Source organism: Coregonus clupeaformis, chromosome 18 (genome assembly GCF_020615455.1).
Source record: "Coregonus clupeaformis isolate EN_2021a chromosome 18, ASM2061545v1, whole genome shotgun sequence".
Taxonomy (NCBI): domain Eukaryota; kingdom Metazoa; phylum Chordata; class Actinopteri; order Salmoniformes; family Salmonidae; genus Coregonus; species Coregonus clupeaformis.
The window spans coordinates 48,980,917-48,997,189 of record NC_059209.1 but is presented as its reverse complement, the minus strand read 5'-3'; the positions used below and the strand labels follow the sequence as shown (position 1 = coordinate 48,997,189).

At 43.7% G+C, this 16,273-nt stretch overlaps 1 protein-coding gene across 4 annotated transcripts in view; it reads left to right on the top strand.

Annotated features, from left to right (window-relative positions):
- Window positions 1-11,376, top strand: part of LOC121530908 (phosphatidylinositol transfer protein beta isoform) — a 44,742-nt gene extending 33,366 nt beyond the window's left edge. Inside the window, exons 11-12 of one of the 4 annotated variants that reach the window (XM_041836275.1) lie at window positions 6,482-6,540; window positions 8,513-11,376. In XM_041836275.1, the coding sequence (XP_041692209.1) occupies window positions 6,482-6,529 (48 nt within the window). In that variant the 3' untranslated portion in view covers window positions 6,530-6,540; window positions 8,513-11,376. Of the gene's footprint in view, window positions 1-6,481; window positions 6,561-8,512 lie in introns of all 4 variants that reach the window. The other 3 variants (XM_041836274.1, XM_041836273.1, XM_041836272.1) reach the window with 3 other exon arrangements.
- Window positions 11,377-16,273: the final 4,897 nt, after the last annotated feature.

The following is a 16,273-nucleotide window of genomic DNA, read 5'->3' as shown; positions in this document are numbered from 1 at the left end:
CCATCCCTACGTTGTAGCATGGTGGTGGCAGCGTCATGCTGTGGGGATGTTTTTCAGCGGCAGGGACTGGGAGACTAATCAGGGTCGAGGGAAAGATGAACAGAGCAAAGTACAGCGAGGTCCTTGATGAAAACCTGCTCCAGAGCGCTCAGGACCTCAGACTGGGGCAAAGCTTCACCTTCCAACAGGACAACGACCCTAAGCACACAGCCAAGACAACGCAGGAGTGGCTTCGGGACAAGTCTCTGATTGTCCTTGAGTGGCCCAGCCAGAGCCAGAGCCTGGACTTGAACCCGATCGAACATCTCTGGAGAGACCTGAAAATAGCTTTGCAGCGACGTGCCACATCCAATCTGACAGAGCTTGAGAGGATCTGCAGAGAAGAATGGGAGAAACTCCTTAAATACAGGTGTGCCAAGCTTGTAGCATCATACCCAAGAACATTCAAGGCTGTAATCACTGCCAAAGGTGCTTCAACAAAGTACTAAGTAAAGGGTCTGAATACTTATGTAAATGTAATATTTCAGTTACATGACTGTTTTCCCTCTATCTTGATTCATTTAATGACCATATTTTCTTTAAAGTTCCAGTGCAGTCAAAAATGTGATTTTCCTGTGTTTGTGTGTGTGTGTGTGTGTGTATATATATATATATATATATATATATATAGACATCAAAACTATGGTAGCTTAGTGGTTAAGAGCGTTGTGCCAGTAACCGAAAGGTCGCTGGTTCTAATCCCCGAGCCGACTAGGTGAAAAATCTGTCGATGTGCCCTTGAGCAAGGCACTTAACCCTAATTGCTCCTGTAAGTCGCTCTGGATAAGAGCGTCTGCTAAATGACTAAAATGTAAATGTAAAATGTAAATAACACATATGGAATCATGTAGTAACCAAAAAAAGTAGCCACCCTTTGCCTTGATGACAGCTTTGCACACTCTTGGCATTCTCTCAACCAGCTTCACCTGGAATGCTTTTCCAACAGTCTTGAAGGAGTTCCCACATATGCTGAGCACTTGTTGGCTGCTTTTCCTTCACTCTGCGGTCAAACTTATCCCAAACCATCTCAATTTGGTTGAGGTCGCGGGACTTTGGAGGCCAGGTCATCTGATGCAGCACTCCATCACTCTCCTTCTTGGTAAAGTAGCCCTTACACAGCCTGGAGGTGTGTTGGGTCATTGTCCTGTTGAAAAACAAATGATAGTCCCACTAAGCCCAAACCAGATGGGATGGCGTATCGCTGCAGAATGCTGTGGTGGCCATGCTGGTTAAGTGTGCCTTGAATTCTAAATAAATCACAGACTGTGTCACTAGCAAAGCACCCCCACACCATAACCCCTCCTCCTCCATGCTTTACGGTGGGAAATAGACATGCGGAGATCATCCGTTCACCCACACCGCGTCTCACAAAGACATGGCGGTTGGAACCAAAAATCTCCAATTTGGACTCCAGACCAAAGGACACATTTCCACCAGTCTAATTTTTTACATTTACATTTTAGTCATTTAGCAGACGCTCTTATCCAGAGCGACTTACAGTTAGTGAGTGCATACATTATTTTTGTATTTTTCATACTGGTCCCCCGTGGGAATCGACCCCACAACCCTGCCGTTGCAAACGCCATGCTCTACCAACTGAGCTACATCCCTGCCGGCCATTCCCTCCCCTACCCTGGACCACGCTGGGCCGCCGCATGGGTCTCCCGGTCACGGCCGGCTACGACAGAGCCTGGATTCGAACCAGGATCTCTAGTGGCACAGCTAGCACTGCGATGCAGTGCCTTAGACCACTGCGCCACTCGCTAATGTCCATTGCTTGTGTTTCTTCGCCCAAGCAAGTCTCTTCTTCTTATTGGTGTCCTTAAGTAGTGGTTTCTTTGCAGCAATTCAACCATGAAGGCCTGATTCACACAGTCTCCTCTGAACAGTTGATGTTGAGATGTGTCTGTTACTTGAACTCTGTGAAGCATTTATTTGGGCTGGAATTTCTGAGCCTGGTAACTCTAATGAACTTATCCTCTGCAGTGGAGGTAACTCTGGGTCTTCCATTCCTGTGGCGGTCCTCATGAGAGCCAGTTTCATCATAGCGCTTGATGGTTTTTGCGACTGCACTTGAAGAAAGTTCTGGAAATGTTCCGTATTGACTGACCTTCATGTCTTAAAGTAATGATGGACTGTTGTTTCTCTTTGCTTATTTGAGCTGTTCTTGCCATAATATGGACTTGGTCTTTTACCAAATAGGGCTATCGTCTGTATACCCCGCCCCTACCTTGTCACAACACAACTGATTGGCTCAAACGCATTAAGAAGGAAAGAAATTCCACAAACTAACTTTTAAGAAGGCACACCTGTTAATTGAAATGCATTCCAGGTGACTACCTTATGAAGCTGGTTGAGAGATTGTCAAGAGTGTGCAAAGCTGTCATCAAGGCAAAGGGTGGCTATTTGAAGAATCTCAACTATAAAATATATTTTGATTTGTTTAACACTTTTTTGGTTACTACATGATTCCATATGTGTTATTTCATAGTTTTGATGTTTTCACTATTATTCTACAATGTAGAAAATAGTAAAAATAAAGAAAAACCCTTGAATGAGTAGGTGTTCTAAAACTTTTGACCGGTAGTGTGTGTGTACAGTTGTAGTCGGAAGTTTACATACACTTAGGTTGGAGTCATTAAAACTCATTTTTCAACCACTCCACAAATTTCTTGTTAACAAACGATAGTTTTGGCAAGTCGGTTAGGACATATACTTTGTGCATGACACAAGTAGTTTTTCCAACAGTTGTTTAGACAGATTATTTCCCTTATAATTCACTGTATCACAATTCTAGTGGGTCAGAAGTTTACATACACTAAGTTGACTGTGCCTTTAAACAGCTTGAAAGATTCCAGAAAATTATGTCATGGCTTTAGAAGCTTCTGATAGGCTAATTGACATAATTTGAGTCAATTGGAGGTGTACCTATGGATGTATTTCAAGGCCTACCTTCAAACTCAGTGCATCTTTGCTTGACATCATGGGAAAATCAAAAGAAATCAGCCAAGACTTCAGAAACAAAATAGTAGACCTCCACAAGTCTGGTTCATCCTTGGGAGCAATTTCAAACGCCTGAAGGTACCATGTTCATCTGTACAAACAATAGTATGCAAGTATAAACACCATGGGACCACGCAGCCGCCATACCGCTCAGGAAGGAGACGCGTTCTGTCTCCTAGAGATGAACGTACTTTGGTGCGAAAAGTGCAAATCAATCCCAGAACAACAGCAAAGGACCTTGTGAAGATGCTAGAGGAAACCGGTACAAAAGTATCTATATCCACAGTAAAACGAGTCCTATATCGACATAACCTGAAAGGCTGCTCAGCAAGGAAGAAGCCACTGCTCCAAAACTGCCATAAAAAAGCCAGACTACGGTTTGCAACTGGACATGGGGACAAAGATGGTACTTTTTGGAGAAATGTCCTCTGGTCTGATGAAACAAAAATAGAACTGTTTGGCCATGATGACCATCGTTATGTTTGGAGAAAAAAGTGGGCGGCTTGCAAGCTGAAGAACACCATCCCAACCGTGAAGCACGGGGGTGGCAGCATCATGCTGTAGGGGTGCTTTGCTGCAGGAGGGACTGGTGCACTTCACAAAATAGATGGCATCTTGAGGAAGGAAAAATATGTGGATACATTCAAGCAACATCTCAAGACATCAGTCAGGAAGTTAAAGCTTGGTCGCAAATGGGTCTTCCAAATGGACAATGACCCCAAGCATACTTCCAAAGTTGTGGCAAAATGGCTTAAGGACAACAAAGTCAAGGTATTGGAGTGGCCATCACAAAGCCCTGACCTCAATCCTATAGAAAATGTGTGGGCAGAACTGAAAAAGCGTGTGCGAGCAAGGAGGCCTACAAACCTGACTCAGTTACACCAGCTCTGTCAGGAGGAATGGGCCAAAATTCACCCAACTTATTGTGGGAAGCTTGTGGAAGGCTACCCGAAATGTTTGACCCAAGTTAAACAATTTAAAGGCAAAGCTACCATATATATATATATATATATATATACTACTGTTCAAAAGTTTGGGGTCACTTAGAAATGTCCTTGTTTTCGAAAGAAAAGCAATAAGGTCAAATTGATCAGAAATACAGTGTAGACATTGTTAATGTTGTAAATGGCTATTGTAGCTGGAAACGGCTGATTTTTAATGGAATATCTACATAGGCGTACAGAGGCCCATTATCAGCAACCATCAGTCTTGTGTACCAATGGCACGTTGTGTTTGCTAATCCAAGTTTATCATTTTGAAAGGCTAAATTATCATTTGAAAACCCTTTTGCAATTATGTTAGCACAGCTGAAAACTGTTGTGCTGATTAAAGAAGCAATAAAACTGGCCTTCTTGAGACTAGTTGAGTATCTGGAGCATCAGCAATTGTGGGTTCGATTACAGGCTCAAAATGGCCAGAAACAAATAACTTTCTTCTGAAACTCATCAGTCTATTCTTGTTCAGAGAAATGAAGGCTATTCCATGCGAGAAATTACCAAGAAACTGTAGATCTCGTACAATGCTGTGTACTACTCCCTTCACAGAACAGCGCAAACTGGCTCTAACCAGAATAGAAAGAGGAGTGGGAGGCCCCGGTGCACAACTGAGCAAGAGGACAAATACATTAGTGTCTAGTTTGAGAAACAGGCGCCTCACAGGTCCTCAACTGGCAGCTTCATTAAATAGTACCCGCAAAACACCAGTCTCAACATCAACAGTGAAGAGGCGACTCCGGGATACTGACCTTCTAGGCAGAGTTGCAAAGAAAAAGCCATATCTCAGACTAGCCAATAAAAATAAAATATTAAGATGGGCAAAAAAACACAGACACTGGAAAGAGGAAGATTGGAAAAACGTGTTATGGACAGACAAATCGAAATTTGAGGTGCTGGAGGAGTGCTTGATGCCATCTGTCAAGCATGGTGGAGTCAATGTGATGGTATGGGGGTGCTTTGGTGGTGGTAAAGTGGGAGATTTGTACAGGGTAAAAGGGATCTTGAAGAAGGAAGGCTATCACTCCATTTTGCAACGCCATGCCATACCCTGTGGACGGCGCTTGATTGGAGCCATTTTCCTCCTACAACAGGACAATGACCCAAAGCACAGCTCCAAACTATGCAAGAACTATTTAGGGAAGAAGCAGTCAGCTGGTATTCTGTCTATAATGGAGTGGCCGGCACAGTCACCGGATCTCAACCCTATTGAGCTGTTGTGGGAGCAGCTTGACCGTATGAAGAAGTGCCCATCAAGCCAATCCAACTTGTGGGAGGTGCTTCAGGAAGCATGGGGTGAAATCAATTCAGATTGACAACTAGAATGCCAATTGTCTGCAAGGCTGTAATTGCTGCAAATGGAGGATTCTTTGAAGAAAGCAAAGTTTGAAGGACACAATTATTTTTATTAAAAATCATTATTTCTAACCTTGTCAATGACTACATTTCCTATTCATTTTGCTATATTTCCTATTCAAACTCATTTCATGTATGTTTTCATGGAAAACAAGGACATTTCTAAGGAGAGAGAGAGATTATTTTTTCCATGTTGGAATAATGCAGTGAAAATGACGATAATGCCCTTTTATTGTAAAAGCTGTTTGAAAAAACTGCCAGAAATGTTTGCCTGTTTTGTTGGGATGGAGTTTTTGCCTGCCATGCTGTAAATTAGTTAATAGACCAATAACAAACACTTCCAAACATCTGCCAATGACCGCTACTTTTCCCATCTCCACTCAGACAATTCTGACAGCCCTAGAAAGATTCTTGCTTGAGAAATTGCTCTTTGCTAAGAAGCTATATTTGTTTCTTTTTTTCAATTGAAAATCACAGTAAGGTACATAATTGTTACCAGAAATGATTTGATATTGAGATCAAAATGTCTGCATTGGACCTTTTTAATGAATGTTGATTATAAACATAAGTCTTCTTGTGTACCTGCACCCTACTGATACCCCTTTTTACCATGTGGTAATGTTTGATTTGACCATGTGTACAAACACTGCTGGCGCAAAGGGATATGGTGATGGAATTCAACATTCCTGTCATTTGCTACCCCTATCCCCTACTCCAGCCTGTCTGTCACTTCCCTATTAACTCGCCTCCAAGGGTTCCCACACATTGTTTATTCTGGAAAAACTTGGGAGATGTGTTATTTTCAAACACATTTTCTGTCTCAACTGTGATGAGAAATAATGATGATCAAATATAGCCTACCACTCCCTTTACAGTTACATTTTGGAATAGGCATGGTCTTGGTCCATTTTGAGTGTTTATTAGATCATATAAATATTACCAATTAAAACTATTCTTTCATCCATTAGAAGTCATTAAAAAGTTGTAGACATTAGATATGTAACTTGTGTGGGAACCCGATCCTCCCTTCCCTTCCCCCAATCTCTAACTCTGCTCTGACAGGCCTTCTGATTCTATCATTTTACGTCTAGATGCGTAGGAAGGGCTCTGTGCGAGGCACGAAGGCTTCAGACGAGTAGCTGCTCCAGGTGTAGGTCTGAGGGAGGGTGTGTAAGTGCAACTGGTGGAGGAGTTGAACCGATAGCAGCCATGTTGGTTCCTCCTCCACCAACTCTCATGGATTCCTTGTCTGTCTTCTCCCACTGGGTTCTCTTTGTATTGCTGCATGGCTACACTGCTTTCACTCCATATACAGTGGTGGTGTTAGAGCATAACAAGGTTTTATGGGCCACGGTTTGTGTGTGTGTATGTATGCGTGTTCTTCTCACGTAAACTTTGATAACTCTTGACTGTATTAATTAATCAATAACACCAGATCTCAGAGAAATATGAAGCATTTGCCAGATCGTTAAGTGTATTGCTGACATGGCGAAAAGCTCTCTGCCTTGGAGTGTGTGTAAGTGCCTACTCAATCTCCCCATGTGAGGGCAGACATCTGTGCAGCCTGTTCTCAGAACCAAGGCGAGAGAGCGGGTTTTAAAAAGGCTATGGCAGCCAGTCAAAGCCATGCTAAAATCAGTCAGCACTGGTTTCTGGCCTTGTATCTATAGTCCAAAAAACGCCATAGAGAATATGGAGAACGAACACTAAAAAACAGTTTATTCTGGCACAGTCATATGTCTGTGTATTACATTCTCAGTAAGGCCTTACCACTGGCTCGCTCTTGGCCCCACTTGAAATATAAATCTGAGCGCTTTTGGCCGTACATGGAGAAAAAATAGAGGAATACGAGGCGGACTGGCCAAAGTGGGCCAGGCTCGAGCATTCCTGGCCTGGCTCCAACGGTGAGCATTTGGAACGCTGTTTCTTCTTCCTCCTCTACATCTCGGCCAATCCTGCATGTGTTTCCCATTTTCCCCTGGAGTAAGTAAACAGGCGGGTGCCATAAGAGGCCCTCTGCATGGAGGAGTGCTTGGCCTGGGCCTCAGAGCTGAGGGGTCGCCAGGGTCACACTGTGCCAGTACTGTAGGCCTCCAGAGGACAGCACCCATATGTAGGAGTGGAATACCATTATAACGACTAGCATAGAGTTTTCTACTCTTTACCAGTTCCACAACAAAACACCCCCAGCTCCTGTTGATGGTTCAGCTCAATTTCTGAGAAAGCTTTTTAGGTTATGTATAGACTTTTGAGCATGTGCTTCAGGTGAATGAGTCTCAAGCAAAGGTTGTGTAGTAATAGTGTATCAGGGTCTTAGACCAAAAGTGTTGTGGTTGGACTACGCTGTGTGAGTGTGAAACACCATGGTTTGGAGATGATGCACTAACAGGCCTGTCTGTCTGCTTGTGTGCTAACACGGGTGGGGTGGTGGCAGGGAGAGGGGAGGTGCCGGGGAAGGAAGGTGGGGGAGAAAAACCCTTCAAGATGGCTTCCTTTGCCTCATTAACATACAAATGGAATTCTGCAGTTGAAAAGGAGCCTGTGCTGTGATTGAAAAAGAAAGAGAGAGGGAGGGAAGGAGGGAGGGAAGAAAGGATGGAGAAGTGGTAGGTAGAATCCTCATGCACATTTCATCAGATGTCTAGTCCTCTGTTTCGGGCCAGCGTGTGGTTAGACTGTTCCATTAAGGTATTCTGCTATCAGATTCAGCCACTAATTGACTTTCTAAAGCCTTAGGGTGTGGGGACCTGAAACAATGCCTTTATCTACCTACAAGACAAGCAAGGGCTTGAAACAAACCATTTTAGAGACATTCTCCTAGAGAAAAAACATAGTTTTCAGTTTGCAAAGGGAAACGTGTACATTTTTCAGAGATATTCTTAATGCAGACTAAGGAGCTTAATGTTTGTCAGTGAACAGAATGATGGACGTTCTCAGCCACATCCATCCCAGTTTCTCTCACAGTAACAAACAGCCCTTTCTCCTCGCAGAATTCCACTTGTTGATGCATGCTCTCACAGAACCTGCCTCCACTTGTTTGGGCTTTGTAGAGATGTAATAAATGTCTGTTGATTTGTTCCTCTCTCTCTGCCCATTCTCCACTCCCATTTCCTCCACCTCAGCTTCGCAAACACGGTGATGTACGGGGAACCAGTGCTGCCGATGCTGAATGAGACGGAGGAGGGTTTTGAACAGCGATGAAGAGTGAAGGTGGTGATGAAGAATGTGAAGCGGGCTCCCTGTGTTCTACCTTTACCTTACTGATTCAGGATGTGGAGGATGAGGGCTCTGCTCCACTCGATCAATAGACCAGCACCCTGACCTACCGGCACCCAATCATAGACATTCTATCCACAGAATAAATAATTTATAGAAAGTGACACGATCCTAGCTGATAAGGCTCCAGTTAATTTTGATCACCTGGGCTAAAGACGATATCAAGCAACAATGTCCTCAGTAAAGCCAGCTACCACCTCCATGTTGTTGAAAGACTAGTCCCTCTATCTTCTCTTGATAGATGCTTAGAGGGCTACTTGGTTGTTGATAGAGATGAATATTTTTTAAGCATTTAATTGGCATGATTGCATTATGGCAGGTGCTGGTCTAAGTATTTTGTTATTCCAGTCAAAGAGGATCGTTCCTCTGTGGCCTGTTGCCTTTTTAGTTTACCTTTGTATTCATGAATATTTTCTCCAGATCATTCCTTTCAAGACAATGTCCTCTCTCTCTTCTCTCCTCAGTCCTCTTCTAGCTGTTCATAACACTGTGGTTTTCCATTAGCTGGCGAGAGAGAGCCTGTCAGTGTTTTCTCCATATACATGTCCCTTCCTGCCATGGCCTTCATTAAGAGATTACTGACACCCTTGGCGCCTGTGCCTATCCTAATCTCTCCCTCTGCACTGCATTTTATTAACGCCAACAATCTTGTCCACACAGGTATTTCACTCTCACTCCAATGCAAATTAACACAAACACACACAGTACACACAAGCACAAACACGCACGTGTAAACACAAGCACGCACACACACACACTCACAGGTGTGAATGCCTTTGCGGTGACTGATCTGGCCCAAGCTCACACTGGGCAGATCCGTGCAGGCGCCTTCAAGTGAAGGGAAGTGTCTGTTGGAGTGTTTGGCGCTCTCGCTGTTTTTCCCACACTCCCCATCCTCCACACGCTCACTCACACTGCTCCTCCCTAGCGGATGTCCCTAGAGAGAAACCGCACTGAAAAACAGTCACAGATGGTGCTACACCCCTCCAGTCTCTGTCACGCACTGCTCACCCCACCCTGCTCCCCACCACACCACCACCACAGTAGCCTGCCTGTCTGCCTGCCTTATTTCTGTGGTTCTCTGGTACGGAATTATGCTGCTGGTCGTATCCTGCTGAGCAGGGGCAGCAGGTAGACACACACCCAGCACCACCCCGGCCCACACCAGGCCACCACCCCGGCCCACACCCAGCACCACCCCGGCCCACACCAGGCCACCACCCCGGCCCACACCAGGCCACCACCCCGGCCCATACAAGGCCTCTCCTGACTGGGCCTGTTTACAGAGAGAGCAGCTTCACTCTCTACTCAGCCCTACTCACTCAGCACCACGCTGTGCCTTACTGTACCCATACTTCCACATTACATACTGTACCTCCACTCTGTCAGCTACCCCTCTACCTCCCCTTCCCCAGACTGGGGGTCTGCCTTTGGGAGCTAGCTAGCACCACCATGCCTTTCCTTCTGGCTCCACACTGGCACCAGTTGGTCTTTTAGGCTTTACTACTGGGACATTGATCAGCAGGGTATTCATCCATTGTAGAGAGGGGGTTAGATGAGAGGCTTGATCAGTTTGCAATGACTTTATGAACTCTTTTTTTTAACTGAACCTCACTAAGTTCTCAAGGTCCTTTTACATATGGCACTAATGTACTGTATGTTTGTTCTATGGGCTGTGGTGTGGTGATTATTCCCTGCAGTGAGACTGTACTGATTTAGACGCGACTCCCCAGCAGCAAGCCAGTCAGACAGTGCCATGCTAAAGCCTGAATGCTGCTCTGTGTGTTTAAGCACATAAGTGCCTTCATGTTAGTGTGTGCATGTCAGTGTGCTTGTGGGACAATAAAGAATCATGTGTATCATAACTTGTCATTCAACTTCAGCCATTCTGCCTTTTTTTTATAAACAGACACTCTTGCTGCCAAGACAGGTGGAATATTTTTTATGAAGAGCTCAGTCTTGATAGTATATTTTTATATTGTGTAAGCCTCACAGGGGGATTGTGAGAACCTTCTCAGTTATGGGTTTAGTGCTCACCCAAAGACAATGAATGGATCTGGGTGATATCATTTGTTTACATGCGTTGTTCCACCCTAGCTCAACCACACACTGCCCAGGGGCAATACTGACTCACCAGCAGATAGACAACAAAGATGGCTGAACTCTCCTGTACCCCATAACTGAGAGGAGATATCATGAGTACCCGTGTCAGTCACTGACAGGACATGAAAAGTCAAGGACATAATGGGACTGATGAAGTCCAGATTTCCCATCAATTACTATTTGCAGTCAAAGAAACCGTCTGTAAGAGAAGAGTGTTGAGTATGATCAATGCCTTAAGGTCTGTCTACAGCCTCTTGCTTGTATTGAATAGAACGCTTATGATAACTTATGATGCAACCGAGCTTGTGTATCAGAGGACAATGGTTTACGATCTGTACTATAGAGACAATGATGTGAGGAAAGGACAGAGTGGAGGTAGTCTTTACAAGAAAAACTGTACAGTATGATCATGATTTATTAAATATACTGTTACATTTCTAGAAGAATAAAAAAAATGCTTTTAAATGTTTCTGATCATCTGTTGAAATTCAGGGGACATGGTAGTGAATGAATGTCATTTTGTTTAGCCTTTTCTGTCTAGATCTTTGTGCCACGGAAAGTCTACACAACGTATCTAAATACCTAATAAATTTCAACACAAAATCGACTGCTTTTGCATGGTTTATTTTACAATGCTCTGTTATAGGCTAGTTTGTTTCTGTTCATCTCTTTCGTTATTCTACATCTTGGGTAACATTCATCTGACTCTCTACATCTTGGGTAACATTCATCTGACTCTAAAGCCTATAAAATGGCATTCATTTTGACATGAGAGAACTGGGTCTTAATCACTAGAAACCAAACGGAAGAAAATTGACTGAAACGGAGAGGAACTTCCTGAACAATAAGAAATAACTTTTTGCTACGGTATGCAGTAGTGAATATGACCTGGGTGTGTTCAGACAACATAGATAATAGATGGATAACTGCCTGACTAACAAGGTGCAAATCAACTGATGCTACCATCTTGTTCTGCCACACTATGGTCGCTGAGGATTTTCAGGTAAGAGATGATCAGTAGGAGATATAGGCATCTCTAGTTGTGTTTATTGTCAATTTTTTACTTATTTATATTTGTTCCTCTTTCATAGTCTCTCTCTCCTTACCCCCATGTGGTAAATGCGAAGGCTCTGATGTTGGACATATGGATGAGATGGTTTAGGTTAGAATGATTATTTTTTAAACCTTTTTCAATATATTCCCAATGGTTGATCAAGTAAATTGACAATCACATTCCTGGTCTAGTTTCAATTGGAGAAAATAAAAATGTGTCAAAGATAGCTGTGGAAATGGTCACTGTTCTGAATCTAAATCACCTAAATTATTATTTTCTCTCCCCTCAAAGAAGTTAGCTCACACACCTCTGGAGTCGCGTCTAGTTCACTCATACACCACCTTGGGAGTGTTAGTGTATTAATGACTCCAGAATGACTCCAGACCGCCACATCCATCTCCTGGAGGTCAGTAGTGCTGCAGCCACAACAACAACAACAACAGAGTCTGCGCAGGAGAGCAGGAAGTCTGTGGAGAATGGTCACGGAAACAAGTCATATCTGTACCAGAACAGGCAAGTAATATTGTTTCTAAAAGGGGACATGGGCAGAGTCAACCACACTTTAAGGCAGCTCACTTCCAAGTGCACGCACAGGCGAACACAGGAATGGACCAGGGATTGATGCCTGTTAGGGGCTATGACCACCATTTAGAATACCCACTCCAAAATATATAGATCTGGCACAAATTTTATGGGCTGACCCCTCATCTCCAATCTCAGTACTATATCTAAAAAAAACAAGTTATCCTTACACAGGTGGTGTATATACTGTACATATATTATTAATACACTATAAAGCGAGACTAAAAGCTTGCTGCAAGTTGCATCACATGGTTGCTGCGTTATGCCCTCCACTTGTCTGTCCATATAGGGTGAGAGGCTGTGTTTAAGAGGAAGAGGCAGGGTTGGTGAGCCTTTAACTACTGGCTCAGTCCCTGCATCATGCCTTGTTTGTTTGACCCCCCTGGGACTGGATTTGTGCAGGGGCCACAGGTCTTCAAGGGGTGGGGAGTTATTTTTGGCCTGGGTTGGATGGCAATGATGTCAGTGTTTCCTCATCTTTCGAGCTGGGTTGAGCCTAGCCCCTGAGATTCTCGTGAGTCCTTCCTGTTGTGTGGAAGAGGTGGGGACCTTTAAACAGACAGGGACCTCACTGCCCACCGCACCCCTCCTCCCCCCGACAGAATGGCGTTCCTCTGGATGACAGATGCTGCTTAACCCTGGTGACCCTGTGTGCTGAGATGGCCGAGCTGACTGACAGAACAGCTGAGGACAGAGAGAGACTGCTGCACAGTTCCCCACTGCACAGGACGCTGACCCTAAAAAGGGAAGGAACTGTCACTTTGGGCGTCCCCCCTTGGTGATATATGTCTAACAGAGGAAGAGCTGTGTTAACACCATGAATTAAGGGGGGGAGGAGGGACATTTACTTTGACTATCTTGTCTTATTGAGCAGAATATTGAGACAAATTGCCTATTAAATCACTATAGAAATGTGTAGAAATGTGACAGTGGTGACCAGCCTCAGGACTGTCCATTGTCATGGGCTGGCTTTAGCAGGAGCTCTGAGCTGGATTCATCATCACAGTGAACTCTGAGGGGAAAGGGGGAGTTTAGTTTGACTAATCATGGTGCTTTTTGTTAATGTTTAGTTTGGTCAGAGTTACAATTATTTTGAGCAGTTATAAGGCATGTTTGAAATACTCAAATGGAAATGTAAATAAATCCAAATTCATGGATTTAAGAATAACTAATTGTGAATCAACCACTCTTATAAGACAAAATGTCCAAGTTGCTCTCCAAGCTCACTTTAATTACTGCAGTCAAATGACCAAATTGCTCTCTAGTGGCCTCATGGGTGGAATATTATTAATATTTTTCATAATTTCATAATTAATCAACATTATTATTTTAACACAGAAAATCCTGTGTTTCTATGTCAAACGGTTTTGTTATATTTCAGTCTTCTGTGATGTTATAAAGTGTAATATTGAGATGCAAACTCAAAATTGAACACATTTCAACTCTATATCTGACATGTTACATGTGTGTACTCCCGAGTGGCGCAGTGGTCTAAGGCACTGCATCGCAGTGCTAGCTGTGCCACTAGAGATCCTGGTTCGAATCCAGGCTCTGTCGTAGCCGGCCGCGACCGGGAGACCCATGGGGCGGCGCACAATTGGCCCAGCGTTGTCCAGGGTAGGGGAGGGAATGGCCGGCAGGGGATGTAGCTCAGTTGGTAGGGTTGTGGGTTCGATAAAATAATGTATGCGCTAACTGTAAGTCGCTCTGGATAAGAGCGTCTGCTAAATGACTAAAATGTAAAAATGTAAAATGTAAATGTATGTACTTTTTTTAAGCCCATAACCATGTGTGAGGTGTATACTTTTGTTTCAAAGTAGATTTGTTTAAGTGTACCAAGAAACATTCTGTGTGACCCTGATCTAGCCCACTGCAGTAAAAGGTTACTTACAGTGCATGCAGTGAGCTATGGTAAAACCCAGTAATAAGAGTGTATACTGTTTGCTATGGTAAAACACAGTAATAAGATGATGCTGTAAGAGAGAGCAACATCTCAGGATCCTTCACTGTTCCATCAGCCTTCGGTCTGTAGTGAATTCATCATCAAGCATACTCCAAACTCCCTGACAAGCAGTCCTCCAGATCTGCCTCTAGTATACAGTTGCACTTTACCTCTCTTACACACTCGCTCACATCTCTCTCTTTCTAGCTCTCTTGCTCTGTTTATCTCTCTCTGAGCGCTGTGCTCCTCTCCTTCACATAACATCCTGTCAGCTGCATTGGCATGTGCCCCAAGCACCCCAGAGCCTGTATGCCCCCTGCCCCTACCCCTGGCACCCCCTGTCCTGTCCACCACTCTGCCCGTAACCCCTGCCCTGGCACACAGCCTCCTCCCCTGGGCGGAAGGCAGGGTCTGATGGAGGGCCTGCTTCAGCACGCTTTAGACCTATTTTCTTTCCCTGCAGAATATTAGTGTGAGAAAATGTGTCCACCCCTACTATTCTTCTCTCTGGCCTCACTCTCTCTCTGTTCCTGTACTTTCACCTGTCTGCAAGAGTTACAATCCTCACGGCCATGTTAAAACGATACCCCACCTTTTTACCCCTAACCTGGCCTAACCTTTTGTCCCCTCTGTAGGTGTCCACCTTTTGAAACTACTCGTCTGACATCTCAGCCCTGTGCAACAATACCTAGAGGGCTCAGGGGGAGAGAAAATGCTGTCTAGATGATAGTGCATGTACTGAGTGAACATCCTTCCTTTCAGTGAGTTAATATACATTTTGTATATAATTTTCATTTCAGACACTTGCATTACTGGCCAGTTTCATAGCACAAATTTGCTTTGAGTTTAGTTTTGGATTAGGGGTTAGGTTTGTGGGAAAGACTCTTGGTGATGCAACCCCTCTTGTGGATAAAATGAATTGGGGGCTTTTCCCAGAAAAAAAGTATGCTTTTGTGAAAACACTTCCAAATGAGTTAATTATATAATATCTGAATCATTTTAGCAAGGTAAAATTACAAGACTTTGCTTGAAATTCATCTGGGGGTTCACCCCTGACAAAAGCCATCTTTGTTTGGGAGGAGTGCCATGTTCAAAAGAAGCAGGAAACATGACACCACAAACTCCCAGCTTGCTTCTCTCTATCTATTTCTTTATTTATTTCTCTCTCTCTCTCTCTCTCTAAAAGGAGGCCTTGACTGTGTACTGTACATCGCTTTATGACTTTACTCAAAACAGAGCAACCTTTAAAATGTAGATACCACGATATCAAATGTATTTAAAATATTATTTGACATAGCACTAGCAACATAATCTTAGGCTATACCTAATGTCTATTATTCCGGCCTTCACCTGATACACTCTTGATGCTGTCTTCATACCTTGTTCTGATGTCTAGCACTAGGTGGCACTGTGCCTGTTTGATAGAAGTGAAATACTCGCTCTTATTCACCTCTCGAGGAACTGGTCCTATACAGACAAAAATCTAAATTATGTTAGTCCTACATATGTGGTAGGCAATGTTTTCCACTGCCTATATATCAAACACATGAATAGGCTATGATATATGCGTAGCAAAACGCGATAGCCTATTGGTAGGCCAGCAGTAGCCTAGAAAAGATCATCTCAGATTTTTTAAAAATATGCAACACCATATATTTATCTCAGATGCGTTGTAGCTCCATATTAACTCAACATTACAGGAATTGGGGGTGGGGATCACGTGGAGTAGTACAAAGACGCTCAGGATATGGTAGACCTAGGCTACTAAAGACTGTCCTACAACGGAGCTGACTGTCTTTCAAGTTGTTGCATATTTCACAACAAGCTACCTTAGTCATATTTGGTTTCATGTAGCCTATTCCGTGTCTTTTTTTGTAGAGAGTGAAAACATCGTAAAATGGAAAGTAGGAATTGGCTGTCAGCTAA